This window comes from Nelumbo nucifera, chromosome 1 (assembly GCF_055504915.1).
Source record: "Nelumbo nucifera cultivar China Antique chromosome 1, China Antique-T2T, whole genome shotgun sequence".
Taxonomy (NCBI): Eukaryota; Viridiplantae; Streptophyta; class Magnoliopsida; order Proteales; family Nelumbonaceae; genus Nelumbo; species Nelumbo nucifera.
Genome location: NC_142649.1, coordinates 155,572,375 through 155,592,653, shown reverse-complemented (window position 1 = coordinate 155,592,653; position 20,279 = coordinate 155,572,375). Strand labels below are relative to the sequence as shown.

The 20,279-nt window shown below is 36.9% G+C and overlaps 1 protein-coding gene across 2 annotated transcripts; it reads right to left on the bottom strand.

Annotated features, from left to right (window-relative positions):
• Positions 1 to 1,423: 1,423 nt before the first annotated feature.
• LOC104602741 (NAD(P)-binding Rossmann-fold superfamily protein) lies at positions 1,424 to 13,708 on the bottom strand. Of its 2 annotated transcripts, XM_010266528.3 has the most exons (13): positions 13,515 to 13,708; positions 13,208 to 13,304; positions 12,920 to 12,984; positions 11,611 to 11,696; positions 11,386 to 11,470; positions 11,208 to 11,278; positions 9,245 to 9,376; positions 3,806 to 3,921; positions 3,546 to 3,669; positions 3,406 to 3,474; positions 2,748 to 2,868; positions 2,468 to 2,605; positions 1,424 to 1,722 (listed from the first exon to the last, which is right to left on the bottom strand). In XM_010266528.3, the coding sequence occupies exons 1-12, from the start codon at positions 13,603 to 13,605 to the stop codon at positions 2,469 to 2,471; spliced, it is 1,194 nt and encodes a 397-aa protein (XP_010264830.1). In that variant the 5' UTR covers positions 13,606 to 13,708; the 3' UTR covers positions 1,424 to 1,722; position 2,468. The 2 variants fall into 2 exon arrangements, with proteins under 2 accessions (XP_010264830.1, XP_010264829.1); XM_010266527.3 differs by lacking the exon at positions 1,424 to 1,722 and having other exon boundaries at positions 2,157 to 2,605.
• Positions 13,709 to 20,279: the final 6,571 nt, after the last annotated feature.

Sequence of the window (20,279 nt, the reverse complement as noted above, 5' to 3'; positions counted from 1 at the left end):
ACCTAAAATCCCGCCTCTCAAATCTCTCCCCTATTTAGTTTCATCCCTCCCCCGCCTCTCCCTCTTGAGCTCAAAGTCCTCTCTCTCCAACCACCGAACCACCCCACCTCTCAGATTTCTGCAGCTTTGTGAAGGTCTGCCGCTACAACCGTGGAGCGTCACATAGAAAAGATCCATGAAATCTTTAAGCCCACTCCTCTTTAATACTATTGCACTCAATAAGAAAGCAAAGATAACCCAGAAACAAGGCTTGATTGTTCTCATTCTTTAGAGAAGTACCCAAAAAACACGAGTCACCCGAGTCAAAGTAACACCAATCGTCTTATTCCTACACCTTTGAACGCACTAAAACCCAAGAGCGGGATGAGGACTGTTTGGTTGCTGAATCACAATGCCCCTTTCCCTTTGCTGTCGTCAATGCCTTCCAGAAGGAACCCGTAAATGTTGTTCCATTGCTACCGAAGGCTTCTGGATGTGAGAGACTAAAGAGAGACGGAGACCTGTTTGGATACCGGAATATGGGGCAAGAAGGATTTTCTCAAGGATTGGATTGACTTTTCGATTTTCAATTCATCGCAGTGTCAATAGAAGAGAGTGGATGAGTGAATTCAGGTGGCTTAAGCATAGAGATAAGCTGTTCTTAAATCTTGTTTTTCAAATGGCTTAAGCTTCAACTTTTGTTTTTAACAATTAGTGATGCCGTCAAATCTCATTTTTTTTGCTTTTGGATGAGAGAACTAGACACTCAATTATACAAATTAGTATGATCATGTCTTATGATGAGGTCTGCGCAATAGGAGAGACCATTACTGGCATGGCTTGGGCTTGTTTTATTTGACTAGATGATGGAGTTGGGATGAAAGACAGAAACCAGAAGTAGAACAACGTTCACAGAAGAAGCGGAGACGGTGACACTACGTGTTTGCAGCAGTAGACCTTCACGGTTGCGGTATTCTGAGAGGCAGAGGCGATTGGAGAGAGAGGAGTTGGAGGGGAGACTGGAGAGATTTGAAACTTGAGAAGCGGGATTTGTTTTTAGTCCAATTGTCCATTAACGGTCTTGACTCCGTTAAGTTTAATGGTTATAAACAAGAATGACGTGGCACAAATTCATTTGCAGTTGTAGAAAATTTTCTGCAACATGGATGCAGAGGATGTGAGCTCCCAGAAACTGAGATGGTTGTCCCCACCCCTTAATCCCCATGTAACATGTAATACCAAAAAAAAACAGGTTGAGCAATTTAACACTGCATGGGCCACTCCTTTCGTTGGATTTGGACCATTTTACTCATAAGTACGGGAGATGTTCTCGATACATGGTGGGATGTGCCTGTAAGGTGCGCTGTGTGAGGAACAGATCCCACCCCCACCCCCACCCCCACCCCAAATGTTAATAAATAAAAAATGCAATACGAGAAAGGAATATGAGGAAGAGGAATAAAAAGAAATGCATTCAAACGACTAAACCCAATCAAAGGTGGGAAAGAAAAAAGTTAATATAAAACACAAAACCAAAAGAATTCCCTTCACAAGGAATGTTGACAAGGCCAAGGACCCGAGGTGACTTTCATCTTTTCCCCATTTTAACAAACACACGACCAAGAAGCATTAGAAATACCTGTTCCTTATCACTGGACATTGGACATGGATCTTCCTGGATTATTCATTCCTTTCTTTCCTAGCTAATCTCAATATAACGATTAACAAGGCCACTCCATATACCTGTCAAGTTCCAAAACCTAGAAAGTGTCAAATATAAGCCTAATCCTATTGATATCAGCACTGCAAATTCTTACAAGGCATCAGGAAACCACCTGCATCTAGCTATCTACTTGAATATTAAAATGGAACCGTGGGCGGGTAGAAATGGAGATAAATTTAGGATTACAAGAAATAACGGTTGCATAACTTGCATTTGAATAAGCTTCAAGATTTTGGGGTTTGAAGTTTAAAAGGTGTTTTGGCTTAAGATAACGTTTTTATTTCAAAACCAACTCTTACCAAATGCACAACACACTTAGCTCAAGTTTGTTTTCCACAGCCCCAAGCCCAAGCTCAAAGGCAAAAGCTTATCCAAACAGAGCCGAATTTATCCTTTTTTTTTAACATTCTGTAAACAACCCATTTCAGCTAGCCAGCTTATAAACTAAAATGCAATAGAAAAACTGAAATATATCATTCATTGACATTGCCTTCTGGCCTCTTTCCACGGAAAGAAATAATAAATGCCCAGTCGTTAATGACTTCCTTTGTTAGCGAGAGATTCCTCATTGTTCATAATGATAACAAGTTTCAGAGATGGGACTTGCCAGTCATTATTGCTTTCATAATAAATAGTACAAAAATAGTTATTTGATGACCTTGTAATGTGCTCGAAACAGCTTTCGGAGGTCACAATTCTAGGAACAGCTAAGGCCGCAAACACTGAAAGAAAAGAAACTAGTTGCAAAGTAAAGATCTACACAACCTTATGGCCAATCTGGAGATACTCTTTCACTGATCGTCGAACCAAATTGTGGACCACCCTTGCGGTATGAAATCAGATACTCGACAGGATAACCCTTTAGCTTATGAGGCACAATTCCTAAGTCGTTGAATGTTAAAGCTGGAGGGAAAGAATGAAAAATAACCAGAATATAAGTATATAGCAAACATAATTGGGGGAAAGACTGATGAAAGAACAGTAATGTACAATTTCATGAAAGAAAACTAATTATTAATTCCATTCCTGGAATAACAGCACTAACCATTTTCTGACACCACTGTATCTACAGTGAGAGCATTGATTTGATCCAAATTGAAGATATCAGGGGTGGGTAGAGGAAATGGAACTTTATTTAGTAAAAATTCACGAGGAGATGCAAGGGCCTGCAGTGATTCAAAACAGTTAGTAGTCAAGACAATTAAAAATAATTAGTCAAAACTAAAAACAGTACTACAAGAATTTCCACTACATATGCAATCGATCACGGAGAGAACTAAATATAGTTTATGTTAGGATAAAGCCACTAGGTTGGTTGTAACCTTGAACATGCAATGTCATACAGGGAAAGAATCAAGGCAAAATGGGGTGAAGGCTCATGTTGATGGATCGGGATAAATGGCTGATCCAGAGGTCCCCTATCTGATGGAAGGTTTGGAGCGGCCACATCAATCCTCCACAGAAATACATACATCATGTAGAAAGGCTCCCTGCTTGACCCACGTAGGGAACCTTTTCCTGATACCCATTAGACTAAACTGGGAGTTTAAATCTGAGGTAACAGGTATTATTACATGATAGCAACAATAAATGAAAAATGGGCTTGGCACATTAACAAATATATAGATTTACTGAGAAATTCTGTTCTTGGCACACTTCCTGAAAGCCTCAATGAAGTTGACTAATTGGGCTATACTACCTACCTTTGCAATAGGGAAAGGAACCTTTACATATCGAGGCCATTCACGGATCGTGTCGAACATCAGCTCTGCCTGCAGCACGCTTAACAGATGAGTGACAATACACTACCCATGATTGCAGAAGTAATTAAGGAGAAAGTTACCAGTTCATGTACAGTGAAAACCTCAGGACCACCAAGTTCATAAACTTTACCCATGCTGGTTCCATCATCTTTCAAGGCTGCTAAAATTGCAGCAGCAACATCGACAACGTATACTGGTTGGATTCTGCAAATAGTTGTTAACCGAAGTATAACATAAATTTCAAAAGAAAACACTTACAAGTGATTATTCTCATTGAATTTGTAGGAACTTGGTAAAGTGAAACCAACAGAAACAATAAAAAAAGTAGGTCAAGTTGAACCTGGTAGATCCATCTCCAACAAGTGGAAGAAAGCTCCACTTTTTCACAAACTGTGCCCACCTATTTAGGATCCGATCTTCTGTACCAATCATGACAGCAGGCCTCATGATTGTGGCCTGTGAATTAAAAATTCAGGTTAGAGGAATGGTAGTAACATTTTGACAGCAATTCAAACAGAAAACAGTAAGTCAAGACTTATAAAGAAGAAAAAGTAAAGGAATAACCAGAACCAATGAGGCCACATCATTTTTTTTATCAGCAAAGGTGATTTTATTAAGAAAAATGAGATGAGAATTTAGTACAGAAATTGAGTAGCCTCGGCTACCCCATTAGACTTTAAAATTTCCACCTAAGATTTTTCTTTACAGCTTTACAACTGAGCCCAAAAACAATGTTCCCTATTAGCCCCTTGCTTCGCTACCTGGTCCGCAAACCCATTTGCTGCTCTTGGAGTCCACTGAAATAATAACTGCATGCATAGTTTTCAAGGCGCCAAGGCGAGGCTAGGCGACTGGAGGGCACCTTGTCACCTAGTCGCCTAGGCAATGGATTTTTTATGTTAAAAACATAGATCCTAGGGTAGTTCCCTAGGTACCATAACCATATTTCTTTAATAATTGTTCATGATTTACATAAGAAAAGTATAAATTTCATATTAAAGTATAGAAAATCAACATATTCATAAGAAGAAAAGGAAGAAGGAAAATAAAATTCAAAAAATATAGGGGCTGAACCCTTATTTTTGTCATAGGAAAAGAAGAAAATAAAAAGTATTGGTAGTAGAAGAAGAAGACGAAGAAGAAGAAGAAGAAGAAGAATATATGGAAGAGGAAAATGTGCTGATTAGATAAATTTTTTAGTTTTTCCTTACTTATTGGTTCAGGTTTTTAAGTCTTTGAGGGTTCAAAGTTCAATACAGCATTTAGCAATGTTTGTGTTGATTAAACCCTAATAAATAAGAAAATAATAAAAAGAAATTAGTATATAAACATACAAAATGATTATTTTAGTTTAATAATGTCTATTTTATAATTATAATCTCAAAAAAGAATAAATAAAAAAGTATTTTATAGTAGGAAGTAGAAAACTGCTAGGCGATTAGGTGAGGTGAGCCTCAAAAGGCGCCTTGTCGCCTTGAGAACTCATTCTTGATCTCATTTCTGAACACCCATGGAGTCTTTCCGTTCTGCTTTAGCCAGCTTATAATTACTTTGGAATCGCCTTCTACAACCAGCTTTCTCAAACCTATTTCCATGGCTTTTTGTATTCCAAAGACCACTGCTTAAAGTTACAATTAAGAATAGAAATAAAAAGAGATAAGCCCCCATAACTCTCCCCCAACCTCTTTCTTAAAGTTACAATTGAACCCAAAAAAGTTGATCTCTACCCGCCCCTCGTTTTGCTAGTACATCAGAGAAAGAATTAGCGCTTCTTTTGACCCATTGCAAGCTTACTTCCATATCTTGTGTCAGCCATTTGAATTTCTGTTTTTCATTGTTATAATTCCAAAATCCAGCTTCCTCCTTTTGCAGCCAACCCACCACTAGCTTGGCATTTCCTTCAATAATCAACTTTTTAATGCCTGTATCCCTTGCCCTTCGTACACCTTCCAGCCATAATTACAGTCCTTAAGAAGTCTCCTACACCAATTGGGGCTAAAAAACAAATGCAATTATTTTACCCTCCTTCCTGAAAACACCTCCGATGCTTGAGAGACTTGGCTTACCAGCATTGCTTCCATTAAAGTTGAGTTTGATGAACCCACTAACTGGTGGAGACTAAGGGGGACTTGTTACAACCTTACAAGGGGCTGAACCCACCACTTCCTTCCAACTTCTAAGCAAGTCATCTGTTGAAATGTCATCAAGTATTTCCAAGGACTTTACCCAATAGAGTGCTCTAATTAACAGCTTCAATAATTGCTTCTCCACCTCTCTCCTTGCCTGTAAAAGATTCTTGAATTCCTTTCTTCCCATATAGTCCAACTACCAGCAGCCCTTGTACATCTCCACATTATTCTTCTCCTTTTCTTTGGCTAACTAAAATCTGTAGAGGCAAACAAGTTTTACACATTCAACAAGGGAGTCCACCTACACCCAAACAAAGAGACAAACCATTCCCAAATATACTTTACAAAAGGTCAGAAGATTAATATGGGATAACAAGTCTCACCATTGGCTTTGCACATAACACACCAATGAGGATAAGCATCAATTGGACCTCTTTCTTTGGAGCAGATTACGGGTATTTGTTCTTTCCAAAAAAAAAAAATGCTTTCCAGCAAAAACCTCCAATCCTGGGATGGATAGGCTTACTCCACGCCTCTTTAATAGGAAAAGGTTGTCCAAAACTATCATGGGGTTAAATTAAGGCCTTAAGGCTGTGTTTGTTTGCGGTGTAAATGTGGACCGATGTAAAACTCCACTCCTGGTTCGTATTTGTTGGCATTTGTTTGCAGTGTAATTAACGATTGGTGTAAAACTCCACTCCCGATCCATACTTACCGGCATTTCGATGGAGTGTAGTTTTACATTGTAAATCAATGTAAAATTCTCTAATGATAGAGTTTTACATAGATAATCGATGTAAATACAATATCGATAAAATTGATGTAATATTTACATCAATAATCACATTTTTCAAAGTACAACGGTTCACAAATTTTAAACTGATCGGTGTTGAACTCCATTGATGAACTTTTACACCACAAACAAATGCAGCCTAAAGAAAGAAGTACAAGTGAAAGAGCTAGAGGGAGAGACAGTCCAAATTTGACTATCCATTTTAGAAAGATCAAGAAAAGCCCTTCAAGGATATGAAGTAAGGCTAGGACAATGCTTAGTTCAAAATCTCCTAAGACCCCTCCTAAATCCCAAGTCCCAATCAAACCCCAGTTCTCAAATTGGAAAGAACAATGAAGGTCAAAATAGGCTCATCCTTTTTTATTGGAAAAGGTAACTTTCATTGAAGCATTATATTAAGTAGTACAAACTGTCAACTACCCACAAAGAGTATTGACCCCCTAGTTTATCTCAATGTCTACAACACAGCCCAAAAGAGAATTTCCCTAAAGGTTCACTGCTTTGCCAAAGTATCAGCTAGACCATTGGCTGACCTGGACCACTTGAAGCTTGCCCCCACTTCCCTTGCTAAGCAGAAAATTCCCCTCATTTGCCGTCTATAATTCCAAGCCCCCAGGCTGTTTGTTTGCACCCAGCCTAATAGTAACTTAGAATCTCCTTCAATCTCAACGTTTTGCAGTCCCCATTGCTTAGCCAGCCTCAAGCCTTGAAGTAAAGCCAGTACTTCAGCTCTTAGTGAATTGCCCACACCTGTAGGTCCAGAATATAGTGCAATCAGTCTCCTCTCCCTATTTCTGAAAGCTCCCCCAACTCCAAAGGGGCCCGGGTTACCCAAGGAGCTCCCATAAAAATTCAACTTTACCCTTTGTTGTGCTGAAGGGATCTATTGTTCCTGAATCGCATTCTTTCTAGTTGAAGAATTTCCCACTACAGCCCAACCTCTAAGAATGTCCTTAACCGAGTAGTCTCGGAATAGCTCAAGCATTTTCAGCCAGTGTATAATCTTGATAGTTATGCTGTCAATCACTTGTTCCGTGAATCTTTCAGTCCCTTGAAAAATTCTGTTATTTCTTTCTTCCCAAATAGACCAGAGGATAGCTGCTTTTGTGGCTATCCACATTACCCTTCCAAAGAGAGAAAATAAAGCGGGGGAATCAGTCTTTCAAAGGAGAGTTCCTTGCCCAAACATGTTCCCAGAATTTAATAAGGTTCCCAAAACACAGGTTGTACCTGATAAAAGGTAAGAACAAGGGTAAAATAGCATGAATGGCCTTCAAAGGAGAAATTCTGGTAGACCTAGCCAGAATTCCAGCATCCCACTCATTAGCCACAAGTCTATAAATGCTTATTACCACCTTAGAGGCTTCGACCACAGCTTGCCCCTATCTACAAGTAGTCGCCATAGCCATTTTTCCAAAAGAGCCACATTCCTCATCTGAATATTCACAATACCAAGACCACCAAAATTTTCAACTCTCTCATCATTCTCCTAAACTCCCTAATTGCATGTCTATACCTACAAGGCTACAACTTCCAAGTTCCAACACTACCTGTCATAACCCATATCAAAATAATATATGAACCCTTTCTACCACCAAGCTTCTGTAATTCAGTGATTTAGCAAGTCTCATCCCTTGCTGCATAACCATTAATTGTGCCATCAAGACATGGGTGTTTTTACCAACATACTGGATTATAAAGAAGAATAGTTGATGCTTCTTCTTTATGGATAACTTTTTTATTAAAATATAGACAAAGAATAGGAATTAATGTACAAGTGGACATGTGACAAAGCACCCCTCAACTACAACAGGAGACCCCCCCCCCAAACTTCTACTTACAGCAACCCCTAAACTACAACTGGAGAAGAATAGCTGATGCACTTTTTTTTTTGTTTCAAAAGCAACAGTAATTCAAAATTTTCTTTGTAATGAGGAAAATGCCCTGCTGTACAAGATTTCTTTTTGACACATGAAAAGAAATACATGTTAACTCAAGTGGTAACAGCATCAGAAACTACAAAACAGCAAGAAGCTGACTAATCTCACTAACATATTAAAATACAAATTAACATATGTAAATCTGACTAACATATGTATGTATGCTTATCAGTTTAATCTCACTAACATATTACAATACAAATTGTTCCTAGGACATAGACACCCCCATTCTAAAGATTGCCTTCAAGTCCGTGCTTTGGCGAGTCCATAAGCCAATTCATTAGCACTCTTTGGGAATCCATCTGAATGAGTAGTTCAAGATTGTAGCTAAGGATTTGGCTTCCCCCTGACTGGGTATCAGTATATCCATGGAATGACATCTCCTAATTGCAGCCAAGACAAAACCACCTAACAGTCCCCTTCCACCATGAAATCTTTCCAACCGTTCATTTGTGCTAACTTTAATCCTTGTATTACCGCCATCAATTCTGCCCTTAAGAGAGTCTCCTAACCCAGCAGGACCAGAAAATCTTAAATCTTATTTGGACTTCTCCTATCACTAAACATCCCACCAATGCCACAAAAATATTACCAAGGCTGCAACTATTGAAATTTAGTTTTTTAGTTTCCCTATTTCAGGTGGTTTCCAGATTTCAATTCTTGGCTGATTACTAATTGCCCCTTTTTTATGTAAGATTATTAATTGCCCCATCTAGAAGTGCATGGCTTTAAGACCGTTTTCATATCAAAGAAAGTAAAATATAACTTGTGTCAGATCTGACAATAGAGAATTCCAAAATCGAGCAATTGAATATATGTAGAATGGTCACTGGTTCTTTGTAGCATAATTTCAATAGGAATTGTAAAGATAAATATTATTAACTCAAGCTAGAAGGAACCAAGAAAATAAGTTTGACCTCAGGTAGTTCTCTCAAAATTGCTTGCTCTGCTGCAGCTTTAGCTCTTAGCATTCTGGAGGGTGATGATGTAGATGCTCCTAAGCAAGAAACTTGTATAAATCTCATGATGCCACCATGTTCTTTGGCAATCTGCATATTTTGCAAGAAATTTAAAATGCTTTATATTAATAAGAAGGGAAAATATCCTAAATTCAATCTTGTGTCTTACTACTTACACAACATAATAAATCCATATGTTAGTCATATAGAGAACCTTGCTCATAAGATAACTTAAGCTAGAAAGTCACAACTGCAAAATGACTGTAATAATAATAAAAATAGAATAGAACAATAATTAGTGGAAAACAGGTTTTGGAACATATTTTACAACTAAATAACAATATAAGCTATACACCAACCATGGTTTCAAATGTCGCGAAATGTCGCTAATGTCGCCCGACATATGTCGATGTCGAGGCTCACCGACATGAAAATGGATGGTAATATAAAAATTACATTATTTCGGTTGACATGTCCTATATTTCGGAAATGTCGACCAAATCGGTCCAAATAACCAAAAAAAAGGCAGTTTTTCCTATTATGTCAACAGGATGTTGACTAATGTACATTAATAATATAATATATTAGTAATATTATATTATTATAATACAGTATATTAATATAAATTATTCCATTAATAATTTCCATTTAATATTTCAAATAAAATATTTATAAAAAAGAATTAACAAAATATAAAAATAAAAGAATAAATTAATTACTTTATAATATAAAACATAAAATATTTCTCAAGTAATAAAATATTAACTAGTTAGTATTTTTTAAAATATTTATTAAAATCAGAAAATGTTTATTAAATTTTATAATAAATCATATTCTACATTTAATATAAAAAATCAGAATAAATTTATTAAATTTTATACTAAATCATAATTTATTATAAGTTTAGTATGAAAAATCATAATAAATTCATTAAATTTTATAAGAAATCAGAATTTATCATAATCTTAATACTACAAAAAGGAGAATCAGTTTATTAAATTTATAATAAAGCATAATGTATTATAACTTTAATATTTAAAAAATCAGAATAAATGTATTTCTATTTACTAGTGTGAAATAAATATATTAGAATTTATAATAAATCAGAATTAAAAATAAGAAAAGAAAGTATCAGATAACCTTGTAAAAACATCAAAATGCATAATAAATCAGTAAATCATCATTTACTAATTTGTTATTGATCTTAGTTCCTTAGCTTTATATAATGGTTGGGAATAAGATAATTGTTTAGAAATATGTATTAATGCTTCTTTTATCATTTTACAAAATATCATTGCATATTTCCACATATTTCATAATATTTCCACAATGTCTCTAATTTTTACAATATTTCCCCTCAACATTTCCGACATATGTCCTATATTTTGGTAGGCGACATTTCCATCGACATTGACATTTTAAACCTTGACACCAACCAGTATACCTAGCTAATCTATATAAACAAGGGTAAATAGTGGTGTTTGTGATTGTAGTTTTTCTGGTCTGTGTTTTAAGGGTTTGTTGTTGGTTTTGGATGGTTTGGGGGGAGGGGTGTAGTTTTTCTTCTTTTTTGGGTGATTTGTTGTCATCTTTCTTGTTTTCACTATTTTTGTTTTAATAAAACATTTATTTTACTTTCAAAAAATATATTGGAATCTAAAGGTTTTCTCTTTCTTCTTCACTTAATGCTGGACCATTCTTTAGAAATAAATTCTAGCTTAGGATCTCTAAATTATAAAACATCCTTCAACACAGAATGAACATTTTGTGGATTATGAAATTCCAATAATACAAAATTACATCATCAATACTTTAGAATGATGTTCACTGAAACCCCCTTCCTAAGGAGCAATTATTGTCAGAAAATAAAAGAAATAATGAATGTTAAGGTCACATAACAGAGATCTAAGGAGGAGCCTACCATAGCAAGCTGTTCAGCCATAGAATGGTTGACTTCCTCGAAACTAAAATTTCTGGTCTCATACTCCCTTCCTGTTAGTATTGAAAGTTCATCAACATAAAATATTAGCAAGCTCCATAGAAAATGAGAGAGAGAGAGAGAGAGAGAGAGAGAGAGATACCAAGTTAGGAATACATACCAATTAGATTGAGAACAACATTAGCCTTTGCCATAACTGCCTTAATTGAACTTTCATCTCGTGGGTTGTATTTCATTGGCACTATCTGAGTGTAATAGATATGATGTCAAAATTCAGGAGGGTGAACCATCAAGTGAAAGTTCTATAAGATAAATGAGCAGCCTAACCCATGCAAATCTAAATTCGTAAGATGAAAATAACACACACAAACATATATTTTTATACCTGTCCCAAATCACCCATTAACTTAAGATGCCTAGGGGAATCCTCCGATCCACGAAAAGGAACCAACACTTGAGATCCCATTTTTGCTGCACAGAAGTAAACCATTATAAACATACAGGTATTTTATGACATATATATTCCCAAAGATCTACAATACCTAGATACCTATATATAACTAGAATACCAGTATCAGACATGATACATATATGATATAACAATGGATCCAAAGATATGCTCAAAAGCATTAACATTTTAAAAATATATAAAATGGTAAGTTTTAACAAATCATACCACAAAAAATCTATATATGGGATAGCCATACCCATTTCTGTGTCAGGGATTTTATGAAATGGGAAGCTATATTCCCATTTCCTGTATCCATGTCTACATCTGTGCCAGCGTCTGTATCTAGGTGACAGGTCTACTGGTCCAACTGGAATTGGCCAGTTCGACCATTGGTTGAAAAAATTGATAATTAATATCTACTAATGAACAAAATCTTAAGAAATTTTCTGTAAATTTGTAGATAACATGATGGCATACATTGATATAACACTCTTAGCTTAATATGCACATGTACATATAATTTAACACTGCATTCCCTTCCCTTCCAAACCTTTATCCCTCCTTTGTTCAAGTTGGTTCCAGCTGCCATCAACATATTGCTGCATCTTTTGTTTTAACCTAAAGATTAAGCTATTGGATGATAAAAGATATTTCTTTTCTTATAAAGAGTGAGTTGGTGCAAGTAGAAGGCTCCAAAAGAATAGGGGGAAGATTAGAGAACATCTCTCAAGTGGTAAAGAAATTATTTAAGGTCTTGTAATTCGACAGACAACATGGCTCTTGACAGAGCACAATGACAGGTTTTGTATGAACAACCCCCAACCCCAAATAGTTGGAATTAAGGCTGAGTTTAGTTGAGGTTAGGTGGAGTAGGCAAGTTACAAGAAACAAACATAGCCCTTTTTTAAAATTAGTCAAGTGTACCCAACGCAATTCTAAGCCAATTACATTCATAGTTTCATACCTACAATACAAATTGAAGCTGTAAGGGAAAGACGTTGTTTGCAGAAAAACATACAAAGAAAAAGATCTGTACTAGTTACTTTTAACTAATAATTTTTAATAATTAACAAAAACATGATTATTTTGTTTTTTTTATAGAAACCAAGAGGGGCTACACAAGACGGGGGGGTAGTGCGTCCCCATAATCAGACAACAAAAGCATGATTATTAGTGATGAGAAGGACCACTGCTGATGATCCCAGACCAAACCAGTTAATAAGTATGTTAAATCCAATCTTACCGAGCTGTTGAACAACATAACGTCCAAGAAACCCAGTAGCTCCAAATACAGTTGCAACAATGCCGCTGTCCAGATTGAACAAATATTTCAAATTATACAACAAAATTGCAAATGGACCAAAATGAAAGTTCATTCTTTTTTATAGGTAAATGAATGTTTATTATTCTTTTGGACACTTCCCTTGCAGTCCAAACAAAGCAGACCATCTTTGTAGGAGTCGCCCAACCAAGCTAAAAGGGATTAAATCACTAAATTCCAATTAAAAGAAAAAAGCAGTCAAGAATATACCTCACAGATGATCTTCCACCTGTACCTTTGCGAACAAGATGCCCAACGCCCTTAGGGGCGAGGGTCGATCCATACCGCGGATGATCAGTCACATAATCTGCATTTCGAATCAATATATCATGATCTGAACTTATAGTTAAATAAATAAAATCCAGCAAAAATCCAACAAAACCATCTCAAAAAAAAAAAAAGGAATTTGCATTTTTGTTTGAAATCCCACATTGTTTCTGCAAATCTCTAAAAACAAAATAAGCAGGAGATAAATCGAAACCCTAGAGCAGAGATAGCAGTGATCGACTATAGTCACCCGAGATTGGATGAATGGAATTGAGAGATGATATCGCGGGTGAGGACTTCAAGAACTGTTGCCCCAACCGTCTCGAGTAGGCCTGCATCATTCCTCCGTAGAGATTCTTCTTCTTCGTTTTGCTGGAAGAACCGAAGAAGAGAACTTTTGAAGCCGAGCAGAATCGGGGCGCTTTGGTGGGTCTGTCTTACTATTAGATGAAGCTTAACTCTAACTTACGCCCATAAACTTAACTCTAACATGCGCACATTGCCCCAACTCGGCAATGTGCAAGATGGGCCGTGGGCGGGCTGGACCCAACCCGAGCCTTTGCAAGGACTGGGCCTGAAAATAATCCACACAATAACTTCTCGGCTTGGGCCTGAGGTACTCCGAGCCTATGGTTGTAGGTAGACCTGTTCATGGGCCGGGTAGCCCGACGGCCCGGCCCGCACCCCGGCCGGGCTTGGTCATATAATTAGGCCCGCGGGCCTGACCTCGGGCTTAACACAGTAAGCCCGACTGTGTTTCGGGCCGGGCTTAGAATTTGTCAAAAAAGCCTGGCCCGAGCCCGGCCCGGCCCAACTCAGTATTATATATTTTATAAAATATATAATATGTATTTTATATATTATATAAATAATATAATATTTATTAAAATATATATTTATAATTTAATATATATATATATATTTTATTCTTTTCTTTATAATTTCAATCTATCTCTCTCTTTATTCAGCTGCTTCAACATTAATAATAATAATAATAATATAGGCTAAATTTCGGGCCCGGGCCCAGGCTCGGGCTTCGGGCTTTTTATGAGGGCCGGGCTCGGGCCCAAATTGTAGGCCCGATGGTCGGGCCGGGCTCGGGCTCGGGCCTTAAAAAAATTTGTTAATATACAGTAAAAGCCCGGCCCGGCCCATGAACAGGTCTAGTTGTAGGGGTGTAAACGGATCGAATTCGAATCTGATCAAGCAATATTCAAATTCAAATCCGATTAGAAAATCCGGTATCCGAATTCGATTCAATATCCAACGGATATTGAAAATTAATATCCGAATTCGAATCCAATTAAATATTCGAATATCTGATTCGATTCGAATTCGATTCGGTTCGAATTCAATTAATTAATTATTTTAGATAATTAATAAATATATAAATATATAAATTATTTATATAACTTAATTATTATATATAAATTATATAAAATATTTTATATATTATATATAAGAATTAAATAATTGGTCATATTCGGATATTTATCGAATCGAATCAGGTCATATCCAAATTCGAATACGATTAACTATTTGGTAAGAATAGGATATCTGAATTCGACCGATTAGATATTCGAATTATCCGAATTCGATTCGATTATGTCAAATATTGAATTCGAAATCGGATTTTCGAATACCATTGACACCCTATATGGTTGCAACTTTCAAGTTGGGGCAGGTTAGGTTGGGTTGAGGTCAACTCTAACCCATCATGAGCTGTGGAATAATCCCCAACCCTAAACCCAACCTGAAGTAGGATAGGATTAAGTTCTGGTCCGCTCCACTTCTTTACTTCCTTCCCCTAAATGTTTTTATTTCTTAGGTTATATGATTTAGGCAAATTTAGGCCATGCTTGTATAAACTTTGTGTTTTGTACTTTGAGTATGAATTATAATTTTACTTTCATATTTTTACTGAAAATGTGTTTGGATGAAAAACTTTTAAAATCATACTTTTCAAAATAAAAGTAACACAAGGCTTTGGATACAATCAATGGAAGTAGGGGTGTCAATTGGACTGGATTTGATCCAATTTGATCCAGTCCAATGTGAGTCCATTATAAATGGATCAGGTCCAATCCAATCTAATGAATATTTTGGACCAATTTGGACTAGTCCAATTCAATGTCTGGACCATCCAATCTGTGCAAGTTCATTTTGATTTAGATTGGTTTCAACCCAAACTTGGTCCATTGACACCTATATTTTTATCTTATATCAATGGACTAGATATTGGCTTAATCCAATCCAATCCAATATAAATTTATTACGAATGAACCAGGTCCAATCCAATCTCATAAATATTTTGGAGCGGATTGGTCCAATCCAATATGTCTTATTGGTCTGTCCTGGACGAGGTCCAAGCCAAAACTGGTATATTGACACCCTTATATGGAAAACTACCACTTTTGTGGCAATGAAGAAGACATCAATCATATTGTCATAAATTGCCCATTCACTAGACATGTATGGTAGATAATTGCAAATAATATAGGCAAAATCCCGGAGGATAATGAGGATATCATATAATCGTGGATAAAAAGAGAATAAAAAAAGAGTACAAGTGTACTAAAACTAAAAATTATGGGATTGCTTGCAGCTTATTAGTGGACTCTCCAAAGGGTCCTTGGTAGGGGTGATCATGGGCCGGGCCGGGCCGGACTTTGCACTTATGATAAGGGCTAAAGCTTAGGTCCGGGCCCAGCCTGGCCTGGGGTTTTGGGCCTGTAACATAAGCCCTAGCCCATGTCTACACTGGCCCGGGCCTGATTCTGGGCCAATGTCTTTCATATATAAAACATTATATATTTATAATATTTTATATTAAATGACATAACATGCATATAAACTTTTATTTTATATATTATATACTATAAAATATTACATATAATATAAATTATACATGTCATGTTATAATATTTATATATAAAATATATAATATAATGTAAAATAACATGTATACATATGCATACATTATACACAAAATGTGTAAGTTTAAATATATGCAGGTTGGGCCAGGATTGGGAACTTGACCCTAAAATTTGTGGGCCTGATATGGGCCCGGGACCGGGCCGGGCCTGAACACAAAACCCAAGCCCAAGCCCAAGCCCAGAATTTCCGGGCCGGGCTGAAATGATCACCCCTAGTCCTTGGCATGGTTGAAAGATGTATTTTTTAGGTCATGTTTGATGCATCTTTTCAGTGTGTTTTTTCTAGTTTAGTATCATGTAAACTAAGGCTGCAACTTGGGTTGGGTTGGCCCAAACCCAACCAGAAAAAAGTCGGGTTGATGCTCAGGTTAGAGTTGGGGTTGACCCCTCAAGCAACCCAACCCAATCTGAACCAGACTATATAGTGCATGTCATATATAAATACGTGTTATATGTAATATATCATGTGTTTCTTTTAGGATAATCACTTCACTTAATCCTAATCGGGAATACTAAAACCTTAAATAACATATTTTTATGTTTTTTGAATATTTTATTTGCTGCCAAAAAAAGATCTATCATAATTCATTACTCACAATAAATTATAGTCATTTCAAACATTTTTTTTTTTGAATTTTGTACCAAAAGAACCAATAAAAATGTCAACAAATAAATACTAATGAAACATAAGATTAATATATGTAGTGAAAGCTGGGTTAAGATATGAAATTGAGAAGTTATACAAGGTTTTAAGGGATGGGAAGAAGATTGGGTTGGGCCCAACCCGAGCCCAATAAGTTGACTTCGGGTTGGGTTGGGTTAGGATTAGGGTTGAAGGAGTTTACTTTGGGTTAGGGTTAGGGATAGGGTTGGGCTAGGGTTGGCCTCAACCTGACCTAACCTGGCCCGACTTGCAGCCCTAATGTAAATTGAAAGACCCGAAGATGAATGTGCGGAAAGACTAAAAAAGCCAAAAATTGGAAAGCTTTAAATGAAGTGTTTGGTCTTTCCACACTAAAAATAGCCATCCCAGCTGTTTTTAATAAGCGGGTAGATTATGATACGAGCCAAATAGTACCGATCTTTAAAGACAATATCCCAAAAGCTAAGTAGTGCATCTTATTATCTACTAGACTATTGAAAGATTTACCTAGAGAGACTAACCAAAAACAATCCCTTAATTACAAAGACCCCCTTATACTGTGGGGTCAGTGACAGAGACCCCCCTGTAGTATGATCGTGAGACAAAGACCCCCCTTGAATGTTAAGTCAGACGATGGAATGCGTTAAATTATCAAAATACCCCACTAAACTTTTTCTATTTTCTTTTTTTTTTCCCTTATTTTCTCTTAAAACCTATTTAACCTATTGTTTTCCCTTTCTTATCTTCTTTTCCCCTCCCTCACTTTCCTCTCTTGTTCTTTCTCTCCCAACTCTCTGAAATGAAAGGACGGAGGTTCTGTATCCAACTTGAGGCTCTGCCAATACTCCAACTCTCCGAAATGACCAGAGCAAGCGCTGCCAGTACTCCAACTTGAGGCTCTGTATCACCACATTCACTAAAGTCTCCTCATTTTCCTAGGGCCTTGAAGGGTGTTTTACCAAATAAGGCCCTTGAAGCACTCCCATGACCCTCTCCTTTGATGATCTTAGGAGCTAAATATTCATGGGTCCCAAAAAAGGAGTTGGACCGGGCAGTGGTTGGCTCTGCCACAAGCTGTGGCAGAGGGCTCACCTGCACTGCCAAGTCGGATTTTAGTTTTCGGGTCTTCGCTGTAGAAGATATAAGCCTCTGTGAAAAGCATGAAACCTGCACCCAGGATGGCTAGAAACAAAAAAGGATCTATACAAGGGGATTCTGCACATGGACCTGGAAAGTTTTTTTGTGGGCAACATCCATTCTTTGAGGGCCTGAACTGGGCATTAATACGGTGTGCCATCCCACCGAAGCTACCAAAGTTTTGTGATCTTGGAGTTCCATTTATGCTTTCCCAGGAGAGAAAACATTTGGAGTTCAAGTCTATAAGAGGGCATCTAGAGTTCGAACTGTTCTAGCATGTGATCTCTCTTCAGTGAGGAGTTGTTTGATTTGCAGGGTCCCCATTAAAATGCTCATTGTTGTAATTGATAAATGATAATGTAGCTCATACCTCAGTATAAATGTAGCCTCACAGAATTGGCAGGAAGCATTGCGTGCTGTGTATGATACAAGTTAGGCATAGAAGGGGGGGGGATTTTTAAAAGGAAGCGATACATCATTTTCCTTCTCAGTTTTGAGTCCTGAGTGCTTCGTGCAAAAATGCAATGAATAGATTTTGCCAGCCTCCACTCTCTATCTTCTAAATGCACTGACAGTTACTTAGAGAATTGAGTTTTGGCTTGGACTGGTTAATACTCAATGGGTATTTTTTGGGGCCTGCAGTCCTTACATCAATTTGTGTAATTCATGTTCTCTCCTCTGTGTGAGCGCTCCACCATGTCGTTCACGATCTCTGCAATTGCCTGGACTCACGCTTCCTCATCGGGGGAGAGAGAGAGGGTGAGAGGGAGAGAAAGGGCTGACTTCTAAAGTCCACTGCTACTGCAACAACTACGCCGCTGTTGTTCCTAAGGTCGGGGAAGATGAACAGTGTTATAAAGGTAGTACGGGCATTAAAAAGTATTGTAACGATAGATTTTAACGAAAGTCTAACGGAAGGGGGTCTTTGTCTCACGGACATAGTACAAGGAGGGTCTTTGTCACAAAACAAAATACAAGGGGGTCTTTGTCACAAACCCCATAGTACAGGGGGGTCTTTGCAATTTACCCTTAAAGATATTTCACATGTGTGTAGTAGTTTGGCTTTAAGGTTTTTTTTGTTCCTCGTGAGAGCAATGATATAGTTCACTCACTTCCTAGCGTCTCATGGTTTTAACCTTGTTGGTAGTTGGCGTTTAAGTCCTCAAGCTTTGGTTGGTGGATGTTTTATCTCTAGATAACAAGGTTATGTTGTCGTCATTGTCATTCTGTTGTTTTGTTGGAGATTTGTTTCTTTTTAATCTTTTGCTATTTTTTTTATAAAAAAGGTCATTTGTTAAAACACCCCCTATAGTTTCATGGACTTACTTAAACCTAACATATAGTTTTCATTTTACTAAAACACCCCTTATAGTTTGCAACCTATTTACTTAATCGACTTTTCACTAAGGCTATGTTTGGTTTGAAGGAAAAAGTAGGGAAACCTTTACAAACTTTGTATAAATTTCCCTACCTTTCCCTACTTTTTCCTTCAAACCAAACACAACCTAAGTGTTTGTTTTTCCATTTGAAAATAGTAACATTATAACCTGAGTTCAAGGGCATGGTTCCATGGCTATTTATTCCAAAAGTACCCATAATACTTCTTCATACAAAAACAAAATTGACCAAATAGATCCAAATATAGTGCTTGCTCGTATCTTACTAAGGTCAAAAATGATATTTTCATTTTTTATTGAATTTATTCAAATGGCCATTAGGGTTAAAGTTGTCATTTTCCACCATCATCTAATGGAAGGTCAATTAAGTAAACCGTTTGCAAACTATAGGGGTGTTTTAGTAAAACACAAACTATAAGGTGGGCTTTAGTAAATCCATGAAACTATAGGGGTGTTTCAGTAAATGACCCTAAAAAATACTAAAATTTGTGGGAAAATATTTTATACCTTCTTTGGTTTATTTGGAGAAAAAACGGAGAAGATAAATGCTTTAAAAAAGGGAAAATTTCAGATTAGTACCCTGTACTTTGGGTCGTGTGCCATTTTGGCCCCCGAACTTTAAAACGTGACAAATTTGTTTTTATCAGTATTTAAAACATGACAATTTAGTACTCAAACTTTCAAAGCGTGCCAATCTAGTACATTCCATTAACCGACTGTTAAGTGCCATTTGAAAAGACACAAATACCCTTCGAGTGTCATCTAAGTTTCTTTATCAACCATCCAAACATTGACAAAAAATGAATAGTCCCAAATACTTGCCTCTTATGTTCAAAAAAGTTGGAGTCACCAGAATGCCCACCGAGACATAACCTTAACTTTCTTGAATAGAAGAGACAAGG